Source organism: Drosophila sulfurigaster, chromosome 2L (assembly GCF_023558435.1).
Source record: "Drosophila sulfurigaster albostrigata strain 15112-1811.04 chromosome 2L, ASM2355843v2, whole genome shotgun sequence".
Classification (NCBI taxonomy): domain Eukaryota; kingdom Metazoa; phylum Arthropoda; class Insecta; order Diptera; family Drosophilidae; genus Drosophila; species Drosophila sulfurigaster.
The window spans coordinates 19,601,838-19,624,703 of NC_084881.1; the positions used below are offsets into that span (position 1 = coordinate 19,601,838).

The 22,866-nt window shown below is 43.8% G+C and overlaps 9 protein-coding genes across 11 annotated transcripts in view; 5 read left to right on the forward strand and 4 right to left on the reverse strand.

Moving 5' to 3' along the window:
- Positions 1 to 19: 19 nt before the first annotated feature.
- On the forward strand, positions 20 to 6,988 carry LOC133843981 (protein mitoshell). 2 transcript variants are annotated; one of them, XM_062277771.1, is made up of 6 exons: positions 20 to 133; positions 305 to 771; positions 1,244 to 1,445; positions 1,508 to 2,627; positions 2,905 to 3,051; positions 3,342 to 6,988. In XM_062277771.1, exons 2-6 carry the CDS (start codon positions 372 to 374, stop codon positions 3,486 to 3,488), a joined length of 2,016 nt encoding a protein of 671 aa, XP_062133755.1. In that variant the 5' UTR covers positions 20 to 133; positions 305 to 371; the 3' UTR covers positions 3,489 to 6,988. The 2 variants fall into 2 exon arrangements, with proteins under 2 accessions (XP_062133755.1, XP_062133747.1); XM_062277763.1 differs by lacking the exon at positions 20 to 133 and having other exon boundaries at positions 169 to 771.
- Positions 4,543 to 9,559, reverse strand: LOC133848054 (ATP-binding cassette sub-family C member 10). The gene is given in 8 exon segments (XM_062283431.1): positions 4,543 to 5,021; positions 5,080 to 6,049; positions 6,112 to 6,809; positions 6,866 to 7,184; positions 7,186 to 7,485; positions 7,487 to 8,811; positions 9,127 to 9,499; positions 9,530 to 9,559. Coding segments are annotated over 8 exon segments (4,494 nt in total).
- A 216-nt stretch (positions 9,560 to 9,775) lies between these two features.
- On the forward strand, positions 9,776 to 11,020 carry LOC133844009 (coiled-coil domain-containing protein 97). Its single transcript, XM_062277793.1, has one exon. It carries the CDS (start codon positions 9,804 to 9,806, stop codon positions 10,968 to 10,970), a length of 1,167 nt encoding a protein of 388 aa, XP_062133777.1. The 5' UTR covers positions 9,776 to 9,803; the 3' UTR covers positions 10,971 to 11,020.
- A 70-nt stretch (positions 11,021 to 11,090) lies between these two features.
- On the reverse strand, positions 11,091 to 12,716 carry LOC133843998 (N6-adenosine-methyltransferase non-catalytic subunit). Its single transcript, XM_062277783.1, has 3 exons — positions 12,515 to 12,716; positions 11,902 to 12,454; positions 11,091 to 11,845 (listed from the first exon to the last, which is right to left on the reverse strand). The coding sequence occupies exons 1-3, from the start codon at positions 12,578 to 12,580 to the stop codon at positions 11,235 to 11,237; spliced, it is 1,230 nt and encodes a 409-aa protein (XP_062133767.1). The 5' UTR covers positions 12,581 to 12,716; the 3' UTR covers positions 11,091 to 11,234.
- A 289-nt stretch (positions 12,717 to 13,005) lies between these two features.
- On the forward strand, positions 13,006 to 14,553 carry LOC133844055 (tumor suppressor candidate 3). The gene is made up of 4 exons (XM_062277886.1): positions 13,006 to 13,199; positions 13,345 to 14,071; positions 14,153 to 14,315; positions 14,379 to 14,553. Exons 1-4 carry the CDS (start codon positions 13,113 to 13,115, stop codon positions 14,392 to 14,394), a joined length of 993 nt encoding a protein of 330 aa, XP_062133870.1. The 5' UTR covers positions 13,006 to 13,112; the 3' UTR covers positions 14,395 to 14,553.
- LOC133844076 (polyprenol reductase) lies at positions 13,787 to 15,733 on the reverse strand. The gene has a single exon (XM_062277909.1). It carries the CDS (start codon positions 15,634 to 15,636, stop codon positions 14,665 to 14,667), a length of 972 nt encoding a protein of 323 aa, XP_062133893.1. The 5' UTR covers positions 15,637 to 15,733; the 3' UTR covers positions 13,787 to 14,664.
- A 146-nt stretch (positions 15,734 to 15,879) lies between these two features.
- Positions 15,880 to 17,926, reverse strand: LOC133844043 (epsilon-sarcoglycan). Of its 2 annotated transcripts, XM_062277866.1 has the most exons (5): positions 17,262 to 17,926; positions 16,790 to 17,200; positions 16,518 to 16,610; positions 16,293 to 16,436; positions 15,880 to 16,233 (listed from the first exon to the last, which is right to left on the reverse strand). In XM_062277866.1, the coding sequence occupies exons 1-5, from the start codon at positions 17,819 to 17,821 to the stop codon at positions 16,122 to 16,124; spliced, it is 1,320 nt and encodes a 439-aa protein (XP_062133850.1). In that variant the 5' UTR covers positions 17,822 to 17,926; the 3' UTR covers positions 15,880 to 16,121. The 2 variants fall into 2 exon arrangements, with proteins under 2 accessions (XP_062133850.1, XP_062133859.1); XM_062277875.1 differs by lacking the exon at positions 16,518 to 16,610 and having other exon boundaries at positions 17,262 to 17,925.
- A 460-nt stretch (positions 17,927 to 18,386) lies between these two features.
- Positions 18,387 to 19,810, forward strand: LOC133844066 (dolichyl-phosphate beta-glucosyltransferase). Its single transcript, XM_062277896.1, has 4 exons — positions 18,387 to 18,590; positions 18,662 to 18,836; positions 18,896 to 19,292; positions 19,350 to 19,810. The coding sequence occupies exons 1-4, from the start codon at positions 18,525 to 18,527 to the stop codon at positions 19,690 to 19,692; spliced, it is 981 nt and encodes a 326-aa protein (XP_062133880.1). The 5' UTR covers positions 18,387 to 18,524; the 3' UTR covers positions 19,693 to 19,810.
- Positions 19,811 to 20,053: 243 nt separating this feature from the next.
- Positions 20,054 to 22,866, forward strand: part of LOC133844024 (tyrosine-protein kinase Btk) — a 51,695-nt gene continuing 48,882 nt past the window's right edge. Inside the window, exons 1-2 of the mRNA XM_062277835.1 lie at positions 20,054 to 20,596; positions 22,479 to 22,742. Of these exons, the coding sequence (XP_062133819.1) occupies positions 22,494 to 22,742 (249 nt within the window). The 5' untranslated portion in view covers positions 20,054 to 20,596; positions 22,479 to 22,493. The remainder of the gene's footprint in view (positions 20,597 to 22,478; positions 22,743 to 22,866) is intronic.

The window sequence follows — 22,866 nt, forward strand, 5'->3', positions numbered from 1 at the left end:
AAGTGTATTTTAAATTCCATTCGATATCGATATTCTTACCGATATTTGGTTAATCGTAATTGGAGCTTTGCGCCGTCGCTTTTGTTTCGTTTTTACCGTTGCTGCTTTTGTCCTGTTCGGTCAACAATTTCCGGTGAGCAAAATTGTCATTTTTTTTCTTTTAATTTTTGAACTTTGAATGCTTGACATTCGTTTTTATTTTATTTCTATACACATTTTTTGTATAAATCCAATGTAATTGAGAAAATCGTGTGCTGCTTAGCGATATAAATCAACCGCAAACTAATACAACAATATTCTCTAGTGCAATTTTTAGTGCGGTTGCGTTTTTCGATCTATTTGCGTGAAAAAAACATTTTGTTGTATGTAAAATGAACAGGCGCTACAATCAGCCAATGTATCAGCAATTGCCTGCAATGGCCGTCGAAGCGCATTGTCAGCAATCCATGTACCAACAACACACCTATATGGATCGATCCCGCATGGCGGTCACCGACACCATCTATGTGCAGGAGCACGTCTCCCAAAGCTCGTGGGCCATGAGCGCCCCCTCCCCGCGGATGCGTACCCCAGTATACGCCCAGGCCGGGCGCGCTCCTCCGTACATGGGCAACGGTGGCATGGCACCCCAAGCGGCACCTTCTCTATCGCATCCTTGTCCGCCGCCTCCAACGCAGGCGTCGCAGCAGCAAAGTCATGCGTATGCGCCGGGACAACAGTCGGGACGCTTTGGCTACGTGCCCAATATTCAGTATTATGCCAGTAGCTCAGGTAAGTCTAGACTTTGGCTAATTTATTATTCACGAAGAAACGAAAACGAAAAGCATCCGCAAAAAAAAAAACGAAATGTTCTCATTCGCGGTTCTCATTTTACGGTTACAATTTTTATTTGTGAGATGCTGAGAATCTGAGAGCCGTGAATGATAACCACGGATTCAAGAATCTGAAAATGGGATCAGATTCTTTTTGCAGATACGTTTCATCTTTAAGCTTAAGCCAAAATTCTAAATGAGTCCTGAAAATGTATTACTTAATTTCCTTAAATTATTTTAAAACACTTTATTTTAGTAAATTAAAATAATTCACAACTTAGAAAGAATTCATTGCTCTTATGTTTGTTGCATATATGTGTGTGTGTTTCCATAAATTAATAATGTAGATAAACATATACATATACCAATTAGACAATATATTTTATATTCGATTCCTTAATTAAGGACTAAACCGTGTCTCTATCCCTCAGCCTCGATGAACACCAATGGACAATTGTATGTGCTTTGTTGTGCGCCGAACCCAAATCGCCCCCAGCATCAGCAACAGATGACAAAGGACAATTCAACCCAGACGCAGGGAATTGTGAAGCGTAGTCGTGATGCCAGCACACAAACCGACCTCATTGGCGATGCGCCACCAATGCCACAACCACAGCAGGAGATGGGCGACAAGTAAGTGAGAGTAATATGAAATAACTATTCAAAAAGACTTCCAACATTTACATAATTTGCAGCAAGGCGTGTAACAACAACACCTCATTGTTTGATTTCATTGGCGATGGTCAGCAGTATGGCACTCTGCAGGGCAATCTACGCAACTCGGAGGTGTTGTTGCCCAAGCAACGTCTCAAGGAAATCACGCACATTTCGCTCTACGGCAGCTCGATTGCTGAGCAAGTGGCAAGTGCACATCGTCAGCGGCCATGCTTCAAGAAGATGGACACACTCTGTGCCCGCCTTAAGCAGGATCTTTTGCGTCCTGATGGAGTGTTGCCCAACATCAATTCACAGGGCATTGCCTGGGCTGTGAAAGATTTCATATTCGTCTTTACACGCATTGTCAATTCGTGGATATTATTGAAGGGATATGTGTACAATACACCCGAGGGTCTCAACAAGATCAAGGACGAACTGCCCGATGGTTTTATGGGTGCATTTGATTGCTGGCAGATCACAACACTGACCATGGTCGAGATGATCATCAAATCGTTTGTGAATCTCGACGCCATGCTGCAGAATCAGAAGAACAGTTTCACCAAAATGGATATGCATAATAGGAATTGCAACAACAATGACAGCAGCAGCGATTCCAATTCGAGCAATAAAACGCTTAACGGCATCGACATTTCCACCCTCGAGAATGGGCCCAATGCTTTCAGCACACCACGGAAAAGCACCGATCCAGAAGAGTTGAATCCACTTCTCGAAAATAATGATAACTTGGATGATAACAATATGAACTATTTGTACACTATGGTTCAGGATTCGGAGGAGGCACAGCGCTGTGTCAATGCCAATGGCACATATCTTAAGACTGGCACATACACGCCGCTGCTAAAGGAGGCAAATCCAGTGGAGCAGCCACAGTTATCGCAATCGCCGCCAAAGAGCAAGCCCATGGACTGGAAGCCAACTGTCAACTGGCAACAGACAGTTGAGTCCGCAAAGGCTCCGATCAAAACTCAACTGCCAAAGCTAAAGGCTCAATGTCGTCACAAAGATGTTAAGCCCTATTCAACACCATTGAGTGTATTGCGCCGCGAGATGACTCGCAAATTGGTTGAGCTGAGCAATCGTATTATGCTGCTACAGCACATTGATCGTTTCTTTCAAAAGCAGTTTACTCTCAATTATGTGAGTTTCAATTGCAACTTGAGTATAATTTGCTTGACTGCCTAGAGATACAACTATCTTGATTATTGAGGTAACAATATATTTAACATTTAAACTGGAAAAAGTATGGAGGTAGTTAAGTCCTCAATATTGAAAAAAGCTACTAATACTTAGCTAATATTTTAGAATATTCATATTGAATGAAGCCAGTCACAAACGTGATAAAAATCAAGGCAGTTAAGCGAGTTATACTGTACAACAAGGCATGCAATATTAACACCTATCTTAACCATTTCAGTATCCATATTTCTATGAGCGTTGCCATAGTGAGTTCATCGATGTGCGTGCAATCATCTTGAAGTGTGAGAGCGCATCCTATCAGCATATTTCCCAACCCGTTCACGACTTGCGTCGCATCATATTCTTGGTGCGCCGCGATCTAAAGGTACTTGATAGATCAAGTTCTTGTAAATCTACGATCTTACACACTATACAATAATCGCATAATTTTTGGTCAATATGTTTGATTTACCATTTTTTTGCTGCGTTTTTAGCGTTTTGTGGACTGCGTCTCCAACTTAAGGTATTTGTATGAGTTTGCCATAATATGGACTAATGTACTAATCACTGGTCTCATTTGTGCACTAATCTCATAACACAAACTGACACATAACAATTCTAACACACACCTTTAACATTCACTTGCAATTATACTGATAATGCTTTTCTTGCCAGGATCACACGAACATGGATTTGCGTTTGTACACCGCTCTCTACGAGCGCGCCATCAACGAGATGCTCTCCAAGTCGCCTTATCAACTGCAACAGTTCGAGCACATCACTGGCAATCCCATTGAGAAGTTTTTCTCCTCAGACATTTAAAGTTTCTAGTACAGCAAAAGCACTCATTTTTTAGTTAATACTTATCTCAACACAACATTCACATAACCACAAACGAATTAATCAGATCCAATTTGTTTATGGGGCAAGCTAAAATTATTTAATCACTTAGCTGACAAATACGAAAAGTAATAGTTATAATTTGTTTATTGGGCCAGCTAAGATTATATAATCACTTAGCTTGCTGTTTTTTAATTGTACAGTATTTCATTTAATTGTTAAATAACTTTCAGTATATAATATCAGTTCATAGTTAAAACTTTATGCTTTATAAGAAAAACACACCGCATGCTTAAAGTCAATAACACAATGTTAAGAAAGCATTAGTTGATCAGCAATCATGTCGATCTATAGACAATTAAAATTTGAATGGAAATTGTTCGAGTCACACACAAGTTTCGAAATATCAAAATCAAAAATGAATAGACATACATATACTTAACTAATTTTGAGGAAAACCCTTGAAAAAATATATTTTCAAAATCGTTAAAGATCACACAATACCAAATTAAAAAATTGGATGCATTAACCAAAATTAATTGTACGTGCCACAGAAAAGTGGTTGAAAATAAGAATAACAATATTGGAATCCAGCTTAAGGCAAACACTTGCAAAAATAACTCATAATCAAAAATGTATAAGCAACAACACAAAACACATTAAAATTCAACATTTGTTAAAGTTTAAATCCACGCTCACACAAAAATTACCAACCAAATTTTTGATAACATACATTACTAAACAAAATGAAAAGTGATTTAAGTACTTCCATGTAATTTGAAAATTCCAATTTTATTTTTGTGGGCATTATAAAGAGTTTATTAAAAAATAGATGCAATTGTAATTTCGAATTCAGTTTCTTGTAATCTCTGTGATTACAAATAAATACGAATACAAATACACAAATATAAATGTAATATTTTTGGTAAAACTATCAACTAAAAATACACATTTAAAAATTAGAAATTATGTAAACAATAAATACACATAAATAGTAAGCATGTATGAAAAATTTGAATATGCACAGCAACAATTGCTAATCGACTTTGGCAAAATCCTCCAGACTGATATCCTGTGCCTGCAACATGCTAAAGAATATGCTCGACGAATTGCTGGCCAATTCCTGCGGTTTGCCTTGCTCACAAATTCGTCCATCATCGAGCACAATGATGCGATCCATAGCTTGGAGACCACGCAATCGATGTGCAATAAAGATGAGCGTACAACTCTTGAAGGCATTTCGCAGTGCCTGCTGCATGCTGAGATCGGACTCATCATCCAGCGAGGAGGTGCCCTCATCAATGCATACGACTTTGGCGTTCTTGAGCAATGCTCTCGCTAGGCACAACAATTGCCGCTGTCCGGCGGACAAGTTATTGCCACCACTATCGATATGTCCGTCTAGTCCTCCCAGCTGTTGCACCAGCAATGTGGCTGCTGCGGAATTCTTGATGGCATGCCAGATCTCCGAGTCATAGAAGCTATGTCGAGGATCTAGATTTTCACGCACAGTGCCTGCAAAACAAAAAAATTAAAATTCGAACTAGAACAAGAGACTGCAATGTAAGCGCACCTGCAAAGAGGAAAGGCTCCTGCGTGATGACGCCAATGCGTTCGCGTAGCACACTCAACGCCAACGTATTTAGATTCATTTGATCGAGATAGATGTCGCCCTGCGAGATTGGCGCCACACGCAGCAAGGCGGCCAGCAATGAACTCTTGCCGGCTCCCGTGCGTCCCACGATGCCAATGCGTTCGAAGGCCTCCGTCTCGAAGCTGATGCCACGCAGCGCTGGCGCTAAGTGTTCGCGATAACTGAGCTGCACCTGCTTGAAGCTGAGCACACCTTGGGTGGGCCAACCAAAAGGCGGATCGGCGCTGCCATCAGCATTCTGTTCCGGCTCCAGTTGCAGATACTGATCCAGACGCTCTACGGCGACCAGCTCCTGCTCCGTTTCGGCCACAGCATGCAGCAAGTCACCCAGCTGTCCAGTTATGGACAACGCATACGAGATGCACAGTCCAACGAAGCCAGGATTTGTGGCATGCGCCAAAGTTATAGCCGCCAACATGGCAGCGCCGCCCACGAACAAAGCGCCCAACAACTGCAGTCGCAATGCGAGCCACTGTTGTGCGGCGGCCGATGACAACTGCGCCTTGGTGCTCTCCTCCAGCTTGCCCTGGAAGTCACGCTGGAACCGAGCGCTGGCACGCATGCTGCGTATGGTGGACAAACCTTGAAGCGTTTCGGTAAATTGCGTATAAAGCGGCGACATTGCGTTGCTGGACAGTCGCTTAATGTCGCGCGAGGCGTGGCGATAGCGTTGCTGCAAATTCAAATAGATGGGCACCAGCGGTATAACGATCAGGATCAGCCAGGGAATGGCATAGAGACTAACGCACAAGGAGCCCAACAAGGCGGCGAATTGGGCGAGCAGAATGTTCATTATGAAGGGCAGCGAATCGTCCACAGTATTTGTGTCCGAGCTGAAGCGATTGAGTATGCGACCCACCGAGGTGACATCGAAGAAATTGAACTTGGCCTGCAAAATACAAGAAAAAACATTCATAAATTGTGGTAATGAACTTCTCAGAGGATACTCACAAACATGACGCGCTTCAGCATCTGCTCGTGCAGAAAGATAGCTGCTTTAATGCCCGCGTAGGCAAATAAAAAGGCACGCCCTAAGGTGACCAGCGAATTGGTCAATGCAATGGCCGCATAGATGCCCAAATAGTAACTCGTGGAGTGTGCGGTTTCATTGGATGCCTCCTGCCCCGGTCGCATAAGCACATGCTGTAGCGTTGTGTCATTTGGATGTCCATCGAGTGTAGCCTCCGTGACCCAATTCGCCAGCCAAGTGTCGCTCAAATTGCGCGTCAATTGCATGAGCAGCACAAAGAGTAACACGGCCGAAGCGAGTGGAGTGCTGAGAGCACGCCAATAGCAACTGAATACATTGCCCGATAAATGGCCATATTCACGTGATTCCTCCATGAGCAAACTATCCACACTCTTGTTGTCCGTATCAGCGGCATTTGGCAACTCCAAGGTGCCTTGCATCAACTCCTGCGAATCGTCATCGATATCCTGGCTGACATCAATGCTCTCGGTCATGTAATCGCTGGGTGTCAGGCGACCATCCTTGATGTTCAGAATCTGATTGGCGTGGAAGAACAACTGTGTGCTGCGCGTGACCACAATGCGTGTCTTGTGCTTCAGCAGACCCAGCAGGCAATGACGTATGATGTGATTAGACACATGTGCATCCAACGCAGACAACACATCATCCAGCAAATAAACTGAATGAATGAATCATGTAAGAAATCGATATAATTCTGTAATCTAAACTACTCACCCTTCTTGTCCTGGTAGACAGCGCGAGCCAGCGCAACACGTGCTCGCTGACCACCGGATAGAGTTCTGCCATTCTCGCCGACGCCCATCAGATCACCGCCCAAGGTGCGAATGTCATCGTTGAGAGCGCAGGCAAAGAGTACAGTCTTATACCACTGTTCGTCAAAGTTGCTACCCCACACAATGTTGTCGCGTATGGTGGCGCGTTGCAGCCACGGCGATTGCGGCACATAGCCGAAGCCTGTGGTCACTTCCTGAACACAAACCTCGCCATCGACGCACTGCAGGCCGGCAACGATGGCGGTGAGAAAGCTGCTTTTTACCACCGCCCACCGGTCCCTCGATGCAGATCAGTTGACCCGCCTTGATGTCTACATTGATATCCTTGAGTTGGAACTGACTGAGAGTCGTCTCAGTCTCTTGTTCATTGCTGTCATGCACAAAGCTTGCGTTCTTTATTTGCAGCACACTGGTTGCTCCATCACAGGCGCTGCTGCTGCCACTGCCACGCATTATGGGATTGTAGTAGCTGGAGTATTCCAGATTGGGTACATCCAACAGTTGCTGCACTCGACGTAACGATACCCAAGCCTCCACCAGGCCATTGAGCACCCAGGGGAAAAGCGTTCAGGGGACCAATCAACATGTAGAGCAGCGCCACACTTGTGTACGTTGTAGAGGCCACTAAGTTGTGTCCCATCAGCACATAAACGCTGAAGGTGAGCAGGCTCATCAGCACTGGAGTTGTGGCCCAGAAATACACACACATGGCATCGAGATATTTGCGCTTCGACAGAAATTTAATCTCCACTTGACGCAGCTCACGTATTTTGCGTATAAAGATAGGCTCCCAGGCATTCGATTTGATTTGCTTGGCGCCCTGCATTGTCTCTGTGGTGGCCGAGAGACGTGCATCCTTGGCCGTCATCTGGCCAACCGTGTAGATGCCAATGCGCTTGGCGAGCCAACGATTGGCGGGTATTAGCAGCGCCGCAAAGATCACGCCCGCCAAGAAGGCGACGCCAAGCTGCAGATACAGCAAGTAGAGCGTGGTAAACAGCTTGAAGGGAATGCTCCAGAAGAAGTGAAAACTGATGCACGAGTTAACGATGCGATCCGCATCCGTGGACATCAAATTGAGCATATCCGGACGAGATTCCCGTACGCCACGCGCCTCCAGTGCCTTGCGATAAATGCTATTGATGACACCGACGCGCATCTTCATGCTGACCATGGACATGCGCCAATCAAAGTGGCATCCACACAACGCCGACAGCAGTGTCGAGCCCAACAGCCCCAAGGCATAGTAGTAAGCACTATTAGTTGGCTTAGATTCGTCGGATTTCAGCAAACCACCAAGCAACAACGGTCCGGCAAAGCTGCTGAGGTCCGCCACCAGCCGCAGCAAGCCAATTAAATAGAACTCCAGACCAAAGACTTTGTGCAGGGCGCGCAGCAGACTCTTCGATTGCGATAAAGCAAAGTGAAGACGCTCGCTTAAGCGTGTGATATTCAAGGCATCCGGCAGATCAAACAGATCCTCAATGCGACGAAGCTTTCCGGCGACACCTTTGTCAATCAGCGGCTGCACCCAATGGAACAGAAAGCGTGATGCCCAATTGGCCTCGTCCTGCGCATGACCGAGCAACGCCTCATTCAGCTCAATGTGAAAGTAGGTGTAACGCTGCGACAGCAAAGCTTCCTGCTCACGATCCCGTTGACTGTTCGCATTTGAAGTGGAGATAATGGCGTTGCCCTTGGGAATCAAGGTGGCGGCAAAGCAAAGATCACAGAGCAGCGTGGCCAGGCTCCAGGGCCACCATTCAAAATGGAGACTAGTACGCAACCAAACCGCATCCAGCAGTACAACCATCAGCCAGACCACATTCAGCAGCAGCGAGCCCCGATGGCTGAGCGTGCCAAAGTGTCGAGCAGTCAGCAGGTAGCCTAAAAAAAGAACACAACAATTTATCGGGGTACGTATTCATTGGATTTTTTATTTTAAAATGAATAAATTTAATCTTAGACCACAATCTAAAATTGTGGTTTTGATGTAAATTAGCTGAGGTGGTCGATCAGAAACGAACTTAATGAGTGTGTAAATATACAATAACACATGTGTTATTAACAAAATATTGCTAGCTCTACCTCTTACACTCTCTCAGATGTGTGTGTTTTTATAGACACACGTACAGAAAAAGAATTTCACAAATAAGTGATAATTGCTTATTAAGAGAAGGGAGGGAGTAGCTTTTAACTTACCACAATGCACCAGCCACATGATGCACTCGGCAGCAACGACGAGCACATCAACGGCATACAAATCGATGCCCGCACGATGGAACACAAATATCTTGGATACGGGCAGCAGTGCTAATATAATGCTTAGCACAATGCGTATCGCGATTAATTGCAACTGACATCGGTTGCGCGATATGCTTTGTGTGTGATTTCCTCCGAAATTGTAGGCGGATATTACCGCAAATATGGAGTAGACAGGAAACTGCAGCAGTGTCTTCTGGAAGCATGGCAACAGATCGTTGGTATCGTTGGCAAAGGGCTTTAGACCCGTCGGACAGAATTGTGTCCAATTCCATTTTAAATTCCCAATCAACGTCCGACATTGTGGCGTGTGCTTTTAACGCTTGCAAGCAAATCTAAAAACGGGTATTTTTCTGCTGCCTGTGTTAGTCATCATTCGCGATTTCGACGCGCGCGCTGCAGTAGCGATAAATATTGCTCTAGTTGAGGCGTCGTTACCCTTTATTGTGTTGATTGCGCTTAACTGATTACAGCGGTTGCCTCTCTTGTTTATAATCAACACTAAATAAAAAGAAAAGAAAACAGCTGGCGCCGCTAACAGCTGGCCACGTTAACACTCGAATGGCATAAGCTAAGCGATAGTCACTACTTGAAGAAGCAATAGTCGATAGCCTCAGATGTATTCAATTATCGAGCAATTGTTATTGCATGAGCAGTATGCAACTAATCGAAAACTTAAAAGCGACTCAATAAGAAGAAGCATTTGTTTACACAACAAAAAAGTTAATTTCTTGCTTGCCATGACGCAAATTACGAATGGAAACGACGAGGAGAATTCGGAGACAGCTGCCGAATTGTCGGCACAACTGCTGGACATATTCAAGTCTCTGGCTGAGAATGCCACCATTATCTTCAAGTCCCAGCAAATTGACGATCCTGAGCTGAACTTAGTGGAGAAGCAACAAATCGCTCGAGATGTATTTCTCAAAAATCGTGAAAGCTTTCTACAACGGTTCGGCAGCTATTTAACTTCGCAGCAATTAAGCGTATTGCATCACGAAGAGCAAAACGAAGATATACGCGAGCTGCTCGAGAATTTTAAGCATAAGCTGCACACACGCAAAGTTTGCGTAAAAAATCGCAGATATCAAGCGATGCTGCAGTTGATCCAGCAAGGCGAATACTTCAGCGAGCACGAAATGATGCAGCGTGCTCCCGAGCTGTATCAGGAGCTAGTTGGCCAACACTTGACCGCAGAGGAGCGCAAACAACGCGACAGTTATGATGTTCGCAACACAAGTTTCTCCGGCATTTTGATGCACACTTTGGAACAGCGGCAACGCGATGAGCTACTGCAACAAGTGGAACAAACAGCAGCAGAGCCTGAGCCAGAACTCGAACCGACACTCGAGCCTGTCAACAGCACGGAGTGCGAGGTGCCCGATGCATGTCGTCGGCAATGGGGCGGCTTTGAGGATGATGAGCCCGTGGCTTGCTCCACAAGTCGCAGTACAATGGCTCCAACTGTCACCAAGTTGAGCACACCCGAGTTTTATAATCCCGCAGAGCGTGAGCTGTTGCGCAATGAATTTATGGGACTTATGAAGGAGCGTTTTCTCAGTGGCCAGGACAAGGATTTCGATTACAGCGCAGTGGATGACAATGTGCTGTTGGATGACTTGAAGCAACTGGAACGCGATGAAGAAGATGCGTATTTTGATGGCAGCGATGATGACGATGAAGAAGAGCTTAAGGAGCAGCAGCCTGTGATTGATGACGAGCAGGATGATGAGCTGGATGTTTATATGCGACATCTGAGTCAACATCACAGTCTACAACATTAGGTTTTCAATTACCATTAGAATCAGCTTGGATATGACCAACTGCCAGTAATGGATGAAAAAACTCTTCATGAATGAGATGATCAGTGATAAGCTAGGCTGATGAAAAAATCAACACGAGTCTTTAGCAGCATTAGGTTTTTAATCGTTATCTTTATCCTTAAGTCTAGTTTTAGAAGCATCCACACAAACTGTACAGAATACACAGATTGCAGGACCACCTTCTAGTGAACATCTTTTTCTCTTAACACGCTAAAATTAGTTCGACTACCTAGGCCTGCCACGACCACGGGGAAAACCGCGTCCACGACCACGCAGCACTTTGCTATTGGGCGGCGGACTCTTGGGACGCAGCAGCTCAATGCGGCTGGTGCAACCGGTAGCCGGTGCCTCGGCGAAATACGTTTGATATAGCTCCGCATTGAAGTTGGAATTGGTCAGCTCAGGACCGACGGTCAGCCAACCTGGACGAATGCTTGAATCGCGACCAAACAAATGCAAACGTCGACGTCCGAGGCAGAAATGCTCGATGATGTGAAAGATTTCAATGGGTTTCTCAAAGCTACCGAATTCTTCCTCCTCCGATATGATCAAATCTATGTCCACATTAGCATGGATAAAGTCACCATCGCTGGAGCGGCGAACGGTACCCTTAATGCCCATCAGACAGTGTTCCTTAGTGCGTTGGAAAACCGCTTTGGGAATCGCTTGTTTTGAATGTCCCGGCTTGTTAATGTTGGTGCGTATCCAGCAGATGTCTTCGCAGCGACGAAAGCCCCACTTCTTCAAGCAATTGCGACCCTGGTCCAAACCCTCCGAGGAACCACACCAAAGGAACACAAAGGAACGATGGGCGGCAATTTCACCCACATCCAAGTCTGCAAAAAAGACGGGATTAATAAATGAACTGCCCCCTTAGGCTAAAGGGACTCACTAAGTATGTCATCCCAGTTCCAGAAGACTCTCGGTGCACCTCCGACAGTAGCCACAGCTGGCGCGGCACGCGCATATTCCTCGAGTGGCGGTTCAATTAAGATGACATCAAATTTGCTGCCTAGAGTTTTCACATCCAACGTTTTGAGATCAGCCTTCAAGTACATGGGTGCCGAAGCGGTGTCCTGGATGAGTTTGTCCTTCAGCTTGATAAGTTCACGTAGCTTGGGATATTCCTCAAAACGATCTGCGAGTCCCACGTCGCGTATGAAATTCTGTGGCCTTTGTCCAGTGTCCACAAAATGTTGGCAGTAATCGTTGTGCGGATTGGAAGACTGTGTGCCCTTAAGGAACGTTGAGGAATCCCTGTAAATAATCTCACTTGGCGTCTTTTTCGATGATGACGACGAAGATGCGCCTCCACTTGTCTCCTCTTCGTCCCGTTGACCAGAAGCATTTAGCTGTCGACTGCCGCCGGCACCGGCATAATTGTTGCCATCTTCTTCGGCATTCCCTAGCACTTTCTTCAGTTCATCCACGCTAGACAAGCCGAGCTGTAGAATTTAAATAAGTTGAAACAAAAAGCAAACAACAAACTTATGTGGGAAAATCACCGTTTGAGCCAAAAGCAGCCGGCGTTTGCGCGAACGCTCTTGTGAGTTTTTTAATACATCACTCATGGCCAACTATTTTGTAACTTTACTAATAATTTAGCATCAAAAACGCAATTTTAATTCAAAATTAAAAGACAACAAAAAGAAAATTTAGACGAAACAACGCGTCTCAATGACGCGAGTGGGCTCACGGCAATCTCACGAGCCATCGATAATACCGTAGAACAAATTGTGTGAATGACAAAGTGACTGGCAGTAATGCAAGGATTCTATCGATATTGCTTACTGTTACTAGCGATAATAACAATATTAATATTTTTTCTTTGATAGTAAATAGGTAAAAAGTTTTGCATTTTTTAAATTTGTAATTAATTGATAACGAACGGCATGAACGACATTTTTAAAAGTGCTAAGCACAACAACCTTGTAGATAGGAAACGATATTATCGCAACACTTGCATTGATGTGAACAGTCTGGCAACGCTAGCACTCAGCTGCATGCCACAAAAAAAAAAAAAAAACTTGTATAGTGCTATACTCTGTGATTGGTTTTTTTTGTATAAATATTTGTAATTAAACAAATTAAAAGAAACGCAAAATGAAGGTGCTGCGCCACACTCTACTGTGCGCGCTTATAGTGCTCGCTGGCTGCCTGATCTTTGTGGCAGCGCAGGGTAAACAGAAGGTAAAGAGCGTCTTCCTTTGATGGCCACGTCACTCGTATCAAAATAAAAACCAAAGAACCTCAAATTAAACCGGCAAATTAAAAAAGCCGGTTAAGTTAATATTATGCTTTATTTGTTTACATAAGTTTATTATTGTTATTGCAGACGGGCTTAACGCTGTCGGAGCGCGTGCAAAACTTAGTGGATATGAACATGAAGAAGCCGCTGTTGCGTTTCAATGGACAAAAGTTTCGTGAATATGTGAAGAATACGCCACGCAATTATTCGATGGTTGTAATGCTCACAGCGCTGGCGCCAACACGTCAATGTCAGATCTGTCGTCATGCCCACGATGAGTTCAGCATTGTGGCCAACTCATATCGCTTCTCGCCCATCTATTCCAACAAACTTTTCTTTGCCATGGTCGATTTCGATGAGGGTTCCGATGTCTTCCAGATGCTGCGTCTCAACACGGCGCCCGTCTTCATGCATTTCCCCGCTAAGGGAAAACCAAAAGGTGCCGACACCATGGACATACATCGTGTGGGCTTTGCTGCTGATTCGATAGCAAAATTTGTGGCTGAACGCACCGATATCACCATTCGAATTTTTAGACCACCAAACTATTCGGGCACTGTTGCCATGATTACGTTGGTAGCGTTGGTGGGCAGTTTCCTTTACATCAGACGCAACAATCTGGAATTCCTGTACAACAAGAATCTGTGGGGCGCCATTGCGTTGTTCTTCTGCTTCGCCATGATCTCGGGTCAGATGTGGAATCACATTCGAGGACCACCCTTGGTGCACAAGACGCAGAATGGCGGCGTTGCCTACATCCATGGATCCTCGCAGGGCCAGCTGGTGGTGGAGACCTACATTGTCATGTTCTTAAGTGAGTTGTGGGGTTGGGGTTTTGTTATTTATGAGAGAGACAGACAATTTGATGAAATATTTTATGGTTATTCTCTTGCAGATGCCATGATTGTGCTGGGCATGATTCTGTTAATTGAGTCGGGCACGCAGAAGGCAAACAATCGAAATCGCATTATGGCCATGGTCGGTTTGGTCTTGTTAACTGTATTCTTCTCCTTCTTACTCTCTGTATTCCGTTCCAAAGCGCAGGGTTATCCATATAGGTAAGCTAAATGGTTTATTAGTTTCTTATTGATTTTGCTTTTATTAAATTTCCCGCTTTGCAGCTTCTTGTTTAAATAGAACCGACTGAGGCCAACAGCTTTCAATGACGAGGGTTCAAGAGTGGATCGTTATTAACGTTTTATAGTTCAAATTCCAAAAAGCAAAATCACCAAGCACCAAGTACTCGACGTGTGTGTAAAACAAGTTTAATAATAAAAGCCACTACTAAATTACAAATTGCCTCTATATACAATATAATATAAAATATATATTATATTATGTATTCAATATAAAATAAGTCTCGTTCTTAAAGGTAATCGATGCTTCATCTCCTTATCCCCCAATCTTCTACAGCAGCCAGGGAATGATGGCATGTCGTCGCTTGGGATAATCCTTAAAGTTCTCCTTGTACCACTGATGTGTGAGCAGCGCATTGATTGTCTGATTGCTGGCCACCCACACAAATATGAGCTTCCATGTGCGGATGGGCGTCATTAGATCCGACAAGCAATAGTACATAACTACTTCGAAGAACATGTGAGGCGATGAGATCAAATTGAACCAACCTTGCGATGGCAGCAAATGTTCTTCGGTCTGGACGGCGCCCGTCTTGGCATTCTTGCGAAGATTCACCAGCACCATGTTGCTGCTATACTGCTGATGGCAGGCGAACAGAAAGATGAGGATGTAGCTCAACTGCAGCAGCGATAGATGAGATAGCGTGAAAGGCTCTGGCTTTGAGCCACGAACAAATCCAGCCGTGTTAGACAATAGTGAGGTCACAGCGCCAAAGTAATGCATATATCCAACGGCATAATGGGAAAGATTTATCTTGCTGCGCCTGGAGAAGATTTGTACAAAGTTCGTCTCATAGAAACGACGAACGCACTGCAAACCGAGCAGAAGCGATGCCAACAGTGCCGTTGAGCTGTCGACTTGGACTTGGCGATGTTGCCGTCCCCCGCACATCAAGTCTAGGAAGCGGAGCACAAATTCTGGTGCAACCTCTTGACTAATGACACTGCGAATGATGAAATAAAGTGCGAGCATCGACCAACCTAATGCGAATACATAGAAGTGACTGAACCACGCCTTGGGCACTTCCAGATGATTGATCAGCGCATCAGTGGCACCCTTATGACTGTGTTTGCCATACCGAAATGATTGTCTAATACTATTCGGTAGATGCGATTCCACTAAAGTCATTAAACTGCCCAGGAGCACGATGGTCACGATAAATATGATGAATATCAATTGCAGCAGATTAAGCTGATATTGGTCGACAAGCTGCTCCAAAGAGCTAATTAAAGCGAGCACCATTTTCGCTTGACACGTAAGTTTTAATTTACAACTTTGACTGCTTTGACCGACGACACAACTTTCTCTAATCAACAAGCTTATCAGCGGTTGGGAAAGCAACAACGATGACCCTTATAGTCGATGAATACTCGTTATCGATCACATCTAGCAAGCATCGACGTTATTTTTACCAAGTGTGAATGGCAAATACGCAGTGTTGCATGCGTTGTATTTGCCTTGCGCGCCTTAATTCAAAAAATTCCATTTATTTTTATGGCATATTTATATATATTTAATTTGCAACAAAGCTAAAATTCCAACTAAATTACAACACTATATAATCGATATTAATGATATTTCGATGCGGTTATATGATATATGTAAATGTAAGCCCACGTTTACGCTGGCAATGTTTAATGGAGTTTTTTCTGCTTTGGTTTATTGCTTTCTCTTTGAATGTGCGAGGCGCGCTTTTAACAATACAGCACCCGGGGCTCTGATGATTGTCATATGTCCACGCCATTGCGTCCCAAGGTGCCGCCCTTATACGGCGGGGGCTTGGGACGTGCATAAATCCCAGCGACTCCGCTATCTAGTTGATACAAGCTATTGTTGGGGCTACAAGACAAAATAGAACATATTAAAAAAAAAGTTTATTTACTTTTGGTTCTATATACCTCTGGGAGCGCAAGCTCGTGTTGTCCAACAGAAAATTGGGATCCTTGAGACTCTTAAGCGTTGTCACTGGTTGCATTGGTTTTGTGTCCGAGCATTGAACCATCTGCACAGTGGAAGACATGGGATAATCCATATGTAGAGAGCTGCAAAAGAAAATGCAGTTTATTAAATTCATTTGAAAAATGGCTTTGTACTTAGTAGAATTTAACAAACTAAAAAGTTACCTGTCATCATCGGAAACACTCTCGGATTTGGCGCACGATTCTTCACACAAATGAAAAATGTTGTCAAAGAAAAACTCTGAATGTGGATCATAACTAAAGAGGCAAGAAATCAATATAAATGTATATCTAAAATTAAAATTCTAACTCGAAAAATTCAAGCTTAAAAATTTGAAATTAATTTTGAATTGAGAAGTTAAATTAAGGCAAGATACAAATCATATTGTTCAACCAGTGGTAATCAAAGAATATAATAGTTAGCTTTTTACACTTACAACTTGTGATGCTGGAAGCAGAGCACGGCGGAAAGCATGCCCAAAAGCACGGCCAGAATCATGCCTGGAATGGCAAAGGCAAAGGCAAACTCATCGATATAATTGCGCATGGGAACATCCTCGCGAGGAATGCCCAGCCAGCGATCATTGCGACGCTGCTGCTGTTCCTCTGTCAGTTGATGCTGCTTATGCTTAGCATCGTTATTGTGGTACAACACCTCGGTGGGCGTCTCTATGCCAACCATTTTAAAGGCACACCAGTCCAGCTTGAAACCGACATTCTCGAAGATCTTTTGCACCGAGGTGCGTTTGTAGGTGCACGTTGGCAGCTTGTAAAGTGGACGCACTTCCTCTTGAAGTTGCTTTAAACGCGGCGAGAATTGTGCAAAACTGCCTACATGAACGATCACGCTGGAAAAGTGAATAAAATATTAGGATTACTTTAGAAGAGCATTTGAACTCAAGAACTCACCCCTCACGTTGCTGAGGACGCAGTGGCAGTCGACCGCCCATGTTGACCGCAGACTCCATAAAGACCACACTGAGATCTTCTTTGCTGCCCGGCCAAAGATCTTTGCGGAATATATTTCGTAAGTTCTCCACGCGTCCCGGATCCATAAGATGCACCCAATTCAGGTTGTCGATCTTCATTTGCACCACATTGGGTGCCACAAATTTATGCGCCACAAACATGCTAATGACGCTTTGACGTGTCTCGTAATTCTGTCGATTCAAGGCCACCACATCCAAGTTGAGGGTTTTGCCTGCTGCAGAGATGGGAGGCGTGCCATAAAGGAATCCCGCATGGTACTCATGACTGTACATGTAACGCATCCAGCTGGGCAGATCCGGATAGTGCTGCAGTGAGGGTCGATAGCGAAATTGTTCGCTAATCACTTGGTGTGTCCAGTTGAAAAGTTGTGGCTCGATTTTATAGTTGAACAATTCCCCTACATTTGCCTGCAGTTTCAGCTTGAAGGATTGGACGCCGTGTATGGCCAGACATGCCACAATAAGGATTATGAGCTGCATTTCAATTGAGTTTTATGCGACGTATTACGGCTTATTTTACATCAACATTCTTTTGGTGGACGCTATGATGACTGAAAATTCCTGCAGTGTGTATCTGAGTTGAAAGAGCGCAGGCGCAGTAAGCATTTGCATGTTTGGGACACCAAGACACTTGTTGCACTAGGTCAGTCCATATTTATTGTATTAATAAACTATTTTATTAATAAATTACAGACTGAGAAACGCAATAGTCATTTTAAATAAAACGGTCTGTGGCTGGCCTACTATATGTATATCTGGTAAGCCTATATAACGTCTGTTTATATCGATATTTATGAACAACGTTTTATTGGCACTCAGTGTGACCATTAATGATTTATTTAAAAGGTTTTTTTTTTTAATTGGTTATTTTATATAAATCTTGTGAAAAATATTATATATTAATGGTAATTTTTTATTTTTCTTTTTTAGAAATTTGGTAGAAAAAGCTATTCAAAAAGTGGCGCTGAATTAATTTTGTAAAATGCGTAAGTGTGACCAGATAATCATTGTTGTGTTCAGCATTTGACTTTCTTATAACTCCGGTTACACCGAATGTTCCAAAGAATTTTATCAGCTGCAGGTGCCAACGTAAAGTTTGGTCAAAATACGTGGCTTTGTGTTTTCGCGCAAAACCAAAAAGTGATGTTCGCTCAGAGATAGCCCTTCGATACTCATTTTTAATATGTTGGCATTTCTGCTGCAAGTGTGCTGTTATCTACTTGGCTTCCTGATTGTCGCCGCCCTTCTGGTGAGTGTTGTGTTGAATCACACATGCATGCATGTTTGATTGATAACTCTCAATTTTGTTTGTTGTTGTAGACTGTGGCTATATTGTTGTACAAAACAAAGCCGTATCCGATCATCACACGACACAAGGATGAGAAGTTCTACCTTGATCCCAAAACAATCAAAACCGTTGAGTTTCCTAGTTTAGACGACTCGCCAACCTTGGAGCTCAGCGTCATTATACCGGCATACAATGAGGAGAAACGATGTAGGTTTTTTGTTACTTTATATATGAGTAATCATCACATGATTATGATTGCTTTTCAGTGCCCGTTATGCTCGATGAATGCTTGGCGTTCTTGGAACAGAAGCAATCACAGCAAGCGGACTTTAGTTACGAGATAATAGTTGTCAGCGATGGCAGCAGCGATGCCACCGTTTCGGTGGCTCTTAAATATTCCAAGAAGTACGGCGTCGACAAGTTTCGTGTGCTAGAGTTGGTGGAGAATCGTGGCAAAGGAGGCGCTGTGCGACTGGGCATTTTGAGTGCACGTGGAAGGCAGCTGCTCTTCGCGGATGCCGATGGTGCCACAAAGTTTGAGGATTACGATAAACTAGCGACGGCATTGACCAGTTTAGCGCCCGAGTGGCGTCAGGATGGCATTGCCATCGGATCCCGAGCACATCTCGAACAGGAATCAATAGCGACGCGCAGTTTTTTACGGTAAGCCTAAGAATTAGTTGACATTTATAATCTTTTATAAAACGCCTCTTTAAACAGCACCGTTTTGATGCATGGCTTTCATACCCTGGTCTGGATTTTTGCTGTACGCTCAATACGTGACACTCAATGCGGCTTCAAGCTTTTTACACGAGCCACGGCAAGGAAACTCTTTAGCAGCCTTCACGTGCAACGATGGGCCTTTGACGTGGAACTTCTTTATCTCGCAGAGCGTCTAAAGTTGCCCATGTCTGAGGTGGCTGTGCGTTGGACTGAAATTGAGGGCTCGAAGCTGTCGCCATTCTGGTCTTGGCTTCAAATGGGAATTGATTTGTTTATGATTTGGCTGCGTTATATGGTCGGTGCTTGGCGCATTGCTGCCAACCAGAAGAAGGAGAATTAATTGAAATGAAGATTTGGGCCTTAAACGTTAATTTAGTAATTGCATTTAATTTCTTAACTATTTATGTTTCTCAAAGCAAAAAGAATATAATACATTAAGTGCACAGTATTCGAGAAAATATGATGGAGTAATATATATTTTGTGTGGAAAAACAAAGTTAAATATTATTTAAATCTTTATTTTCAAATGCCGCTGCGATCGATAGGCTCAAGAGCTGCGATACGGCGATGTGGTGGCATGTCGATAACACTGCTTGGAAGCATCGATGCTGTGCAGTAGTATCGATATGCATAACATTGTAGCATTGCTGCACTTTACAATTTATCGATAAGCGTTTCAAAGTTCTGTCGCGTCGGCGCGGTCGCAACTCAGAACAGCAGCGGCAGCGCGAATAAATATTAAATTAAATTAAATTAGCAATAAGAGTACTGTGTGCATTGAAAGCAATTGCTCAATACCAAGTGCCATACACATACTATTCTAGTCTAAAGAATGTGCAGTCTTATTCACATGTACTACGTAGTGCATTTATAGTTCCAGGAATAACGTTGAGAAAAATCGCCGCCTGTTGCGCCTCTGTTGTGTGTGTCTGCGCTACTCATATGTTTACTTGTGTGCGTGCGCGAGCAGCTGAGCCTCATCGGAATCGCAATCGGAATTGTTTATAAAAATTTTTTAATGCTTCTGCCGCTGGCGCAGAAAACAGTATGCAAATGTTGAACAAGCCGGTCGCGTCGTCTCCGTCGCCGTCGTCGTTGTCTTCGTTATTGTTGTTTTGTTGTTGAGCGTGCGCGCCGCGTAATCGAAAGTGATTTGTTATTATAAAAATTCATTTAACGATTTTGTTGTTTGTATTGCACTTCGATCGGTCATTGCATTAATTGCTCAATCAACGGCACTTGTGGTAAGTTTGGCACAGTTATTGCGCCCCCGTCTCCACTCCTTTCCTTTATCTCTCTCCCTCACTCTTCCAACCCGTTTCGAATTTCATTGTTGCTTGAAAATATTTTATCGCTTTTGTTCTGATTCTGGTTTTGTGTTTTATCAGCACAATTGGTATACGAGCCGAGCTCAAAGTCAAACCAATTGCAGTAGCTGCTCGCTGCGCCTGCTGATAAGACCTTTTCCCTCCTCTCCCATCTTGCTTAGTTGAACTCGTTGCACTTCCCAATAAGAAACAACGTTCGCCAATCAGACCACATTTTGTCACTTGTGTGCTGCTCTTGTATTCTTCTTTCAAGCTGCAAACTCGTTTTGATTTCGTTTTGTTGAAATTCTTTCAAAGGTCGCATTGTCAAACGTCGCCCCCGCTCTGCCCCCGCAAAATAAAAAACATGCGATAATCAACAGAAAGCCAAAGTCAAAACATTTGCGAAAAAAGAGTAAATAATAAGCAAGCAGAATGAAAACTAAACGCAGCCATTATTTTTTGCGTGGCGAAATTCAAAGTCGTCGCACTCTAAAACTGAATCTCTCCTGAGTGCGAAATTGTGTATGTGTCAGTGAGTATATGTGCATGTGTGAGTGTACCATGGCCATGGCCACGCCCGCTTGCCAAAACGCGTTGGCTCTTAGCTGTTTGTTGCAGTCTCAGTCCAAGCCCCAGGGCAAGATTTATGTATGCGCCATTGCCGTAGCGCGATCCTTTTGCGGTGTTTATTTTATTATTATACCCTATACTCTCAGGTAGTCTGTCTCGATTCATTATCGATAGTTTTGTTTATTGGCGCCGTAAGGATTGCGCAGCCCTGCCAGTTTGATGGTTGGAGCTTTTTCAACTAGATTGCAGCATTGCCAGATCGTATGCAGAAATTTAGCTAGTTTTGCTTGGGATCCTGAAATTGCATTTGCATATGTTTCGTGTAGGGTGTGTACCAGTCACATATGCTCGTCTCTTGATTGTTACTCATGGATAAATGTGTGCTGGACTCTCAACGCTCTGCTTGATTAAAGCAAAGGAGTGGGAGAGTGTGCAGGGCTGCTAAAGAGTCTACAATCGCCGTTCCTCGTATTGTTGTAGTTGTTGTTGTTGTTGTGCGTTTGTCGCTTTTGTTTGTTGATTTCCATACGCAGCCGCAATGTGGCAACGTTGTTGCTGTCTTGCTGTCGTTGCTGTTGTGTTGAAGTGCGATAATTCCATACTCTGTTTTTATTTATGTGCGTGCAAGTGTGTGTGCGTGTGTGTACAGTTGTATGCAGCTTGAAACGAGACGTTTGTTTTGTGCGCACGCTTCGCTGGCAACTGTTAAACTGTTCAACTGCTTGGTCAGTTGATCAGCTTATGGTGGGCTAATCCTTTAATCAGTTTTCTACACAACTCTGCAGTCTGCTGTGCAACTGGTTTTCAACTCTGCGCTGCGCTGCGCTTCACTTCAAGGTCAACGATGCACAGCGAGCCATCTTTCTGTCAGTTTTTCCGCCCGGTTCCCGGCTAATTAATTGACCATTTAATCGCTCGATTTGCTGACTATCTGAGCCTATCTCAGCTTATGGCTCACTCTGGTCTCTGCTAACTCATTTCTGATTGATGTCTGCGAACGCCCACAACAATTAGCCCGGCTCTTATTTTGTATTTCTTTAAACCACGGTCAATGGCACAAGATTCGCACGCCCACCATCCAAATAATGCTCGACGCGATTTAAGGTGTTGTCATGTTGTAAGCCAACTATGTATATATAATATATATTTTTTGGCTCACATCATTAACATGATTTTATGACTTAGCTAAATAAATATTACTACATGGTTATTTTTATTTTTCTTTTCCCATTTCTTCTCCCAACAGATCAACTCTCTCACAATGCTGAGCAGCAGATCGCATCGCAGCTCACATGGCAGCATCAAGTCATCGACATCGCTGCGCTCCAGCAGCAAATCCTTTCAGGCCAAAATGGATAAAATGTCACAGCATCTGTACGACATTGTCAAAAGCGGATCGATGGTGAAGCGCGCTCAGAACAAGAAACGCTTCACGCCCGTCAACTACAAGCATCGTTGGTTCGAATTGACCAAGCGAACACTCTGTTACTTCGATGTTGAGAATGTTGAGGTGAGTCAACCACAGTTTCAATATTATTTACAGTCTTAGAGCTTTTTTACGTAGTAAACGTGGGTAATTCTCTGACAAAAAAAAACATCTTAAAACCATTTTAAAAATAAGTGAAGGTTATCCT

Coding starts and splice junctions, on each gene's coding strand:
- LOC133843981 (XM_062277771.1), top strand. CDS start 372: ATGAACAGGCGCTACAATCAGCCAATGTATCAGCAATTGCCTGCAATG. Junction 1,446..1,507: donor CAGCAGGAGATGGGCGACAA/GTAAGTGAGAGT, acceptor CATAATTTGCAG/CAAGGCGTGTAACAACAACA. Junction 3,052..3,341: donor TGGTGCGCCGCGATCTAAAG/GTACTTGATAGA, acceptor TTTTCTTGCCAG/GATCACACGAACATGGATTT.
- LOC133844009 (XM_062277793.1), top strand. CDS start 9,804: ATGTATTCAATTATCGAGCAATTGTTATTGCATGAGCAGTATGCAACT.
- LOC133843998 (XM_062277783.1), bottom strand. CDS start 12,580: ATGAGTGATGTATTAAAAAACTCACAAGAGCGTTCGCGCAAACGCCGG. Junction 12,455..12,514: donor GGCTGCTTTTGGCTCAAACG/GTGATTTTCCCA, acceptor TAAATTCTACAG/CTCGGCTTGTCTAGCGTGGA. Junction 11,846..11,901: donor GAACTGGGATGACATACTTA/GTGAGTCCCTTT, acceptor TCTTTTTTGCAG/ACTTGGATGTGGGTGAAATT.
- LOC133844055 (XM_062277886.1), top strand. CDS start 13,113: ATGAAGGTGCTGCGCCACACTCTACTGTGCGCGCTTATAGTGCTCGCT. Junction 13,200..13,344: donor CAGCGCAGGGTAAACAGAAG/GTAAAGAGCGTC, acceptor TTGTTATTGCAG/ACGGGCTTAACGCTGTCGGA. Junction 14,072..14,152: donor CTACATTGTCATGTTCTTAA/GTGAGTTGTGGG, acceptor ATTCTCTTGCAG/ATGCCATGATTGTGCTGGGC.
- LOC133844076 (XM_062277909.1), bottom strand. CDS start 15,636: ATGGTGCTCGCTTTAATTAGCTCTTTGGAGCAGCTTGTCGACCAATAT.
- LOC133844043 (XM_062277866.1), bottom strand. CDS start 17,821: ATGCAGCTCATAATCCTTATTGTGGCATGTCTGGCCATACACGGCGTC. Junction 17,201..17,261: donor CGTCCTCAGCAACGTGAGGG/GTGAGTTCTTGA, acceptor TCACTTTTCCAG/CGTGATCGTTCATGTAGGCA. Junction 16,437..16,517: donor AGTGTTTCCGATGATGACAG/GTAACTTTTTAG, acceptor TTTCTTTTGCAG/CTCTCTACATATGGATTATC.
- LOC133844066 (XM_062277896.1), top strand. CDS start 18,525: ATGTTGGCATTTCTGCTGCAAGTGTGCTGTTATCTACTTGGCTTCCTG. Junction 18,591..18,661: donor TGATTGTCGCCGCCCTTCTG/GTGAGTGTTGTG, acceptor TTGTTGTTGTAG/ACTGTGGCTATATTGTTGTA. Junction 18,837..18,895: donor ATACAATGAGGAGAAACGAT/GTAGGTTTTTTG, acceptor ATTGCTTTTCAG/TGCCCGTTATGCTCGATGAA.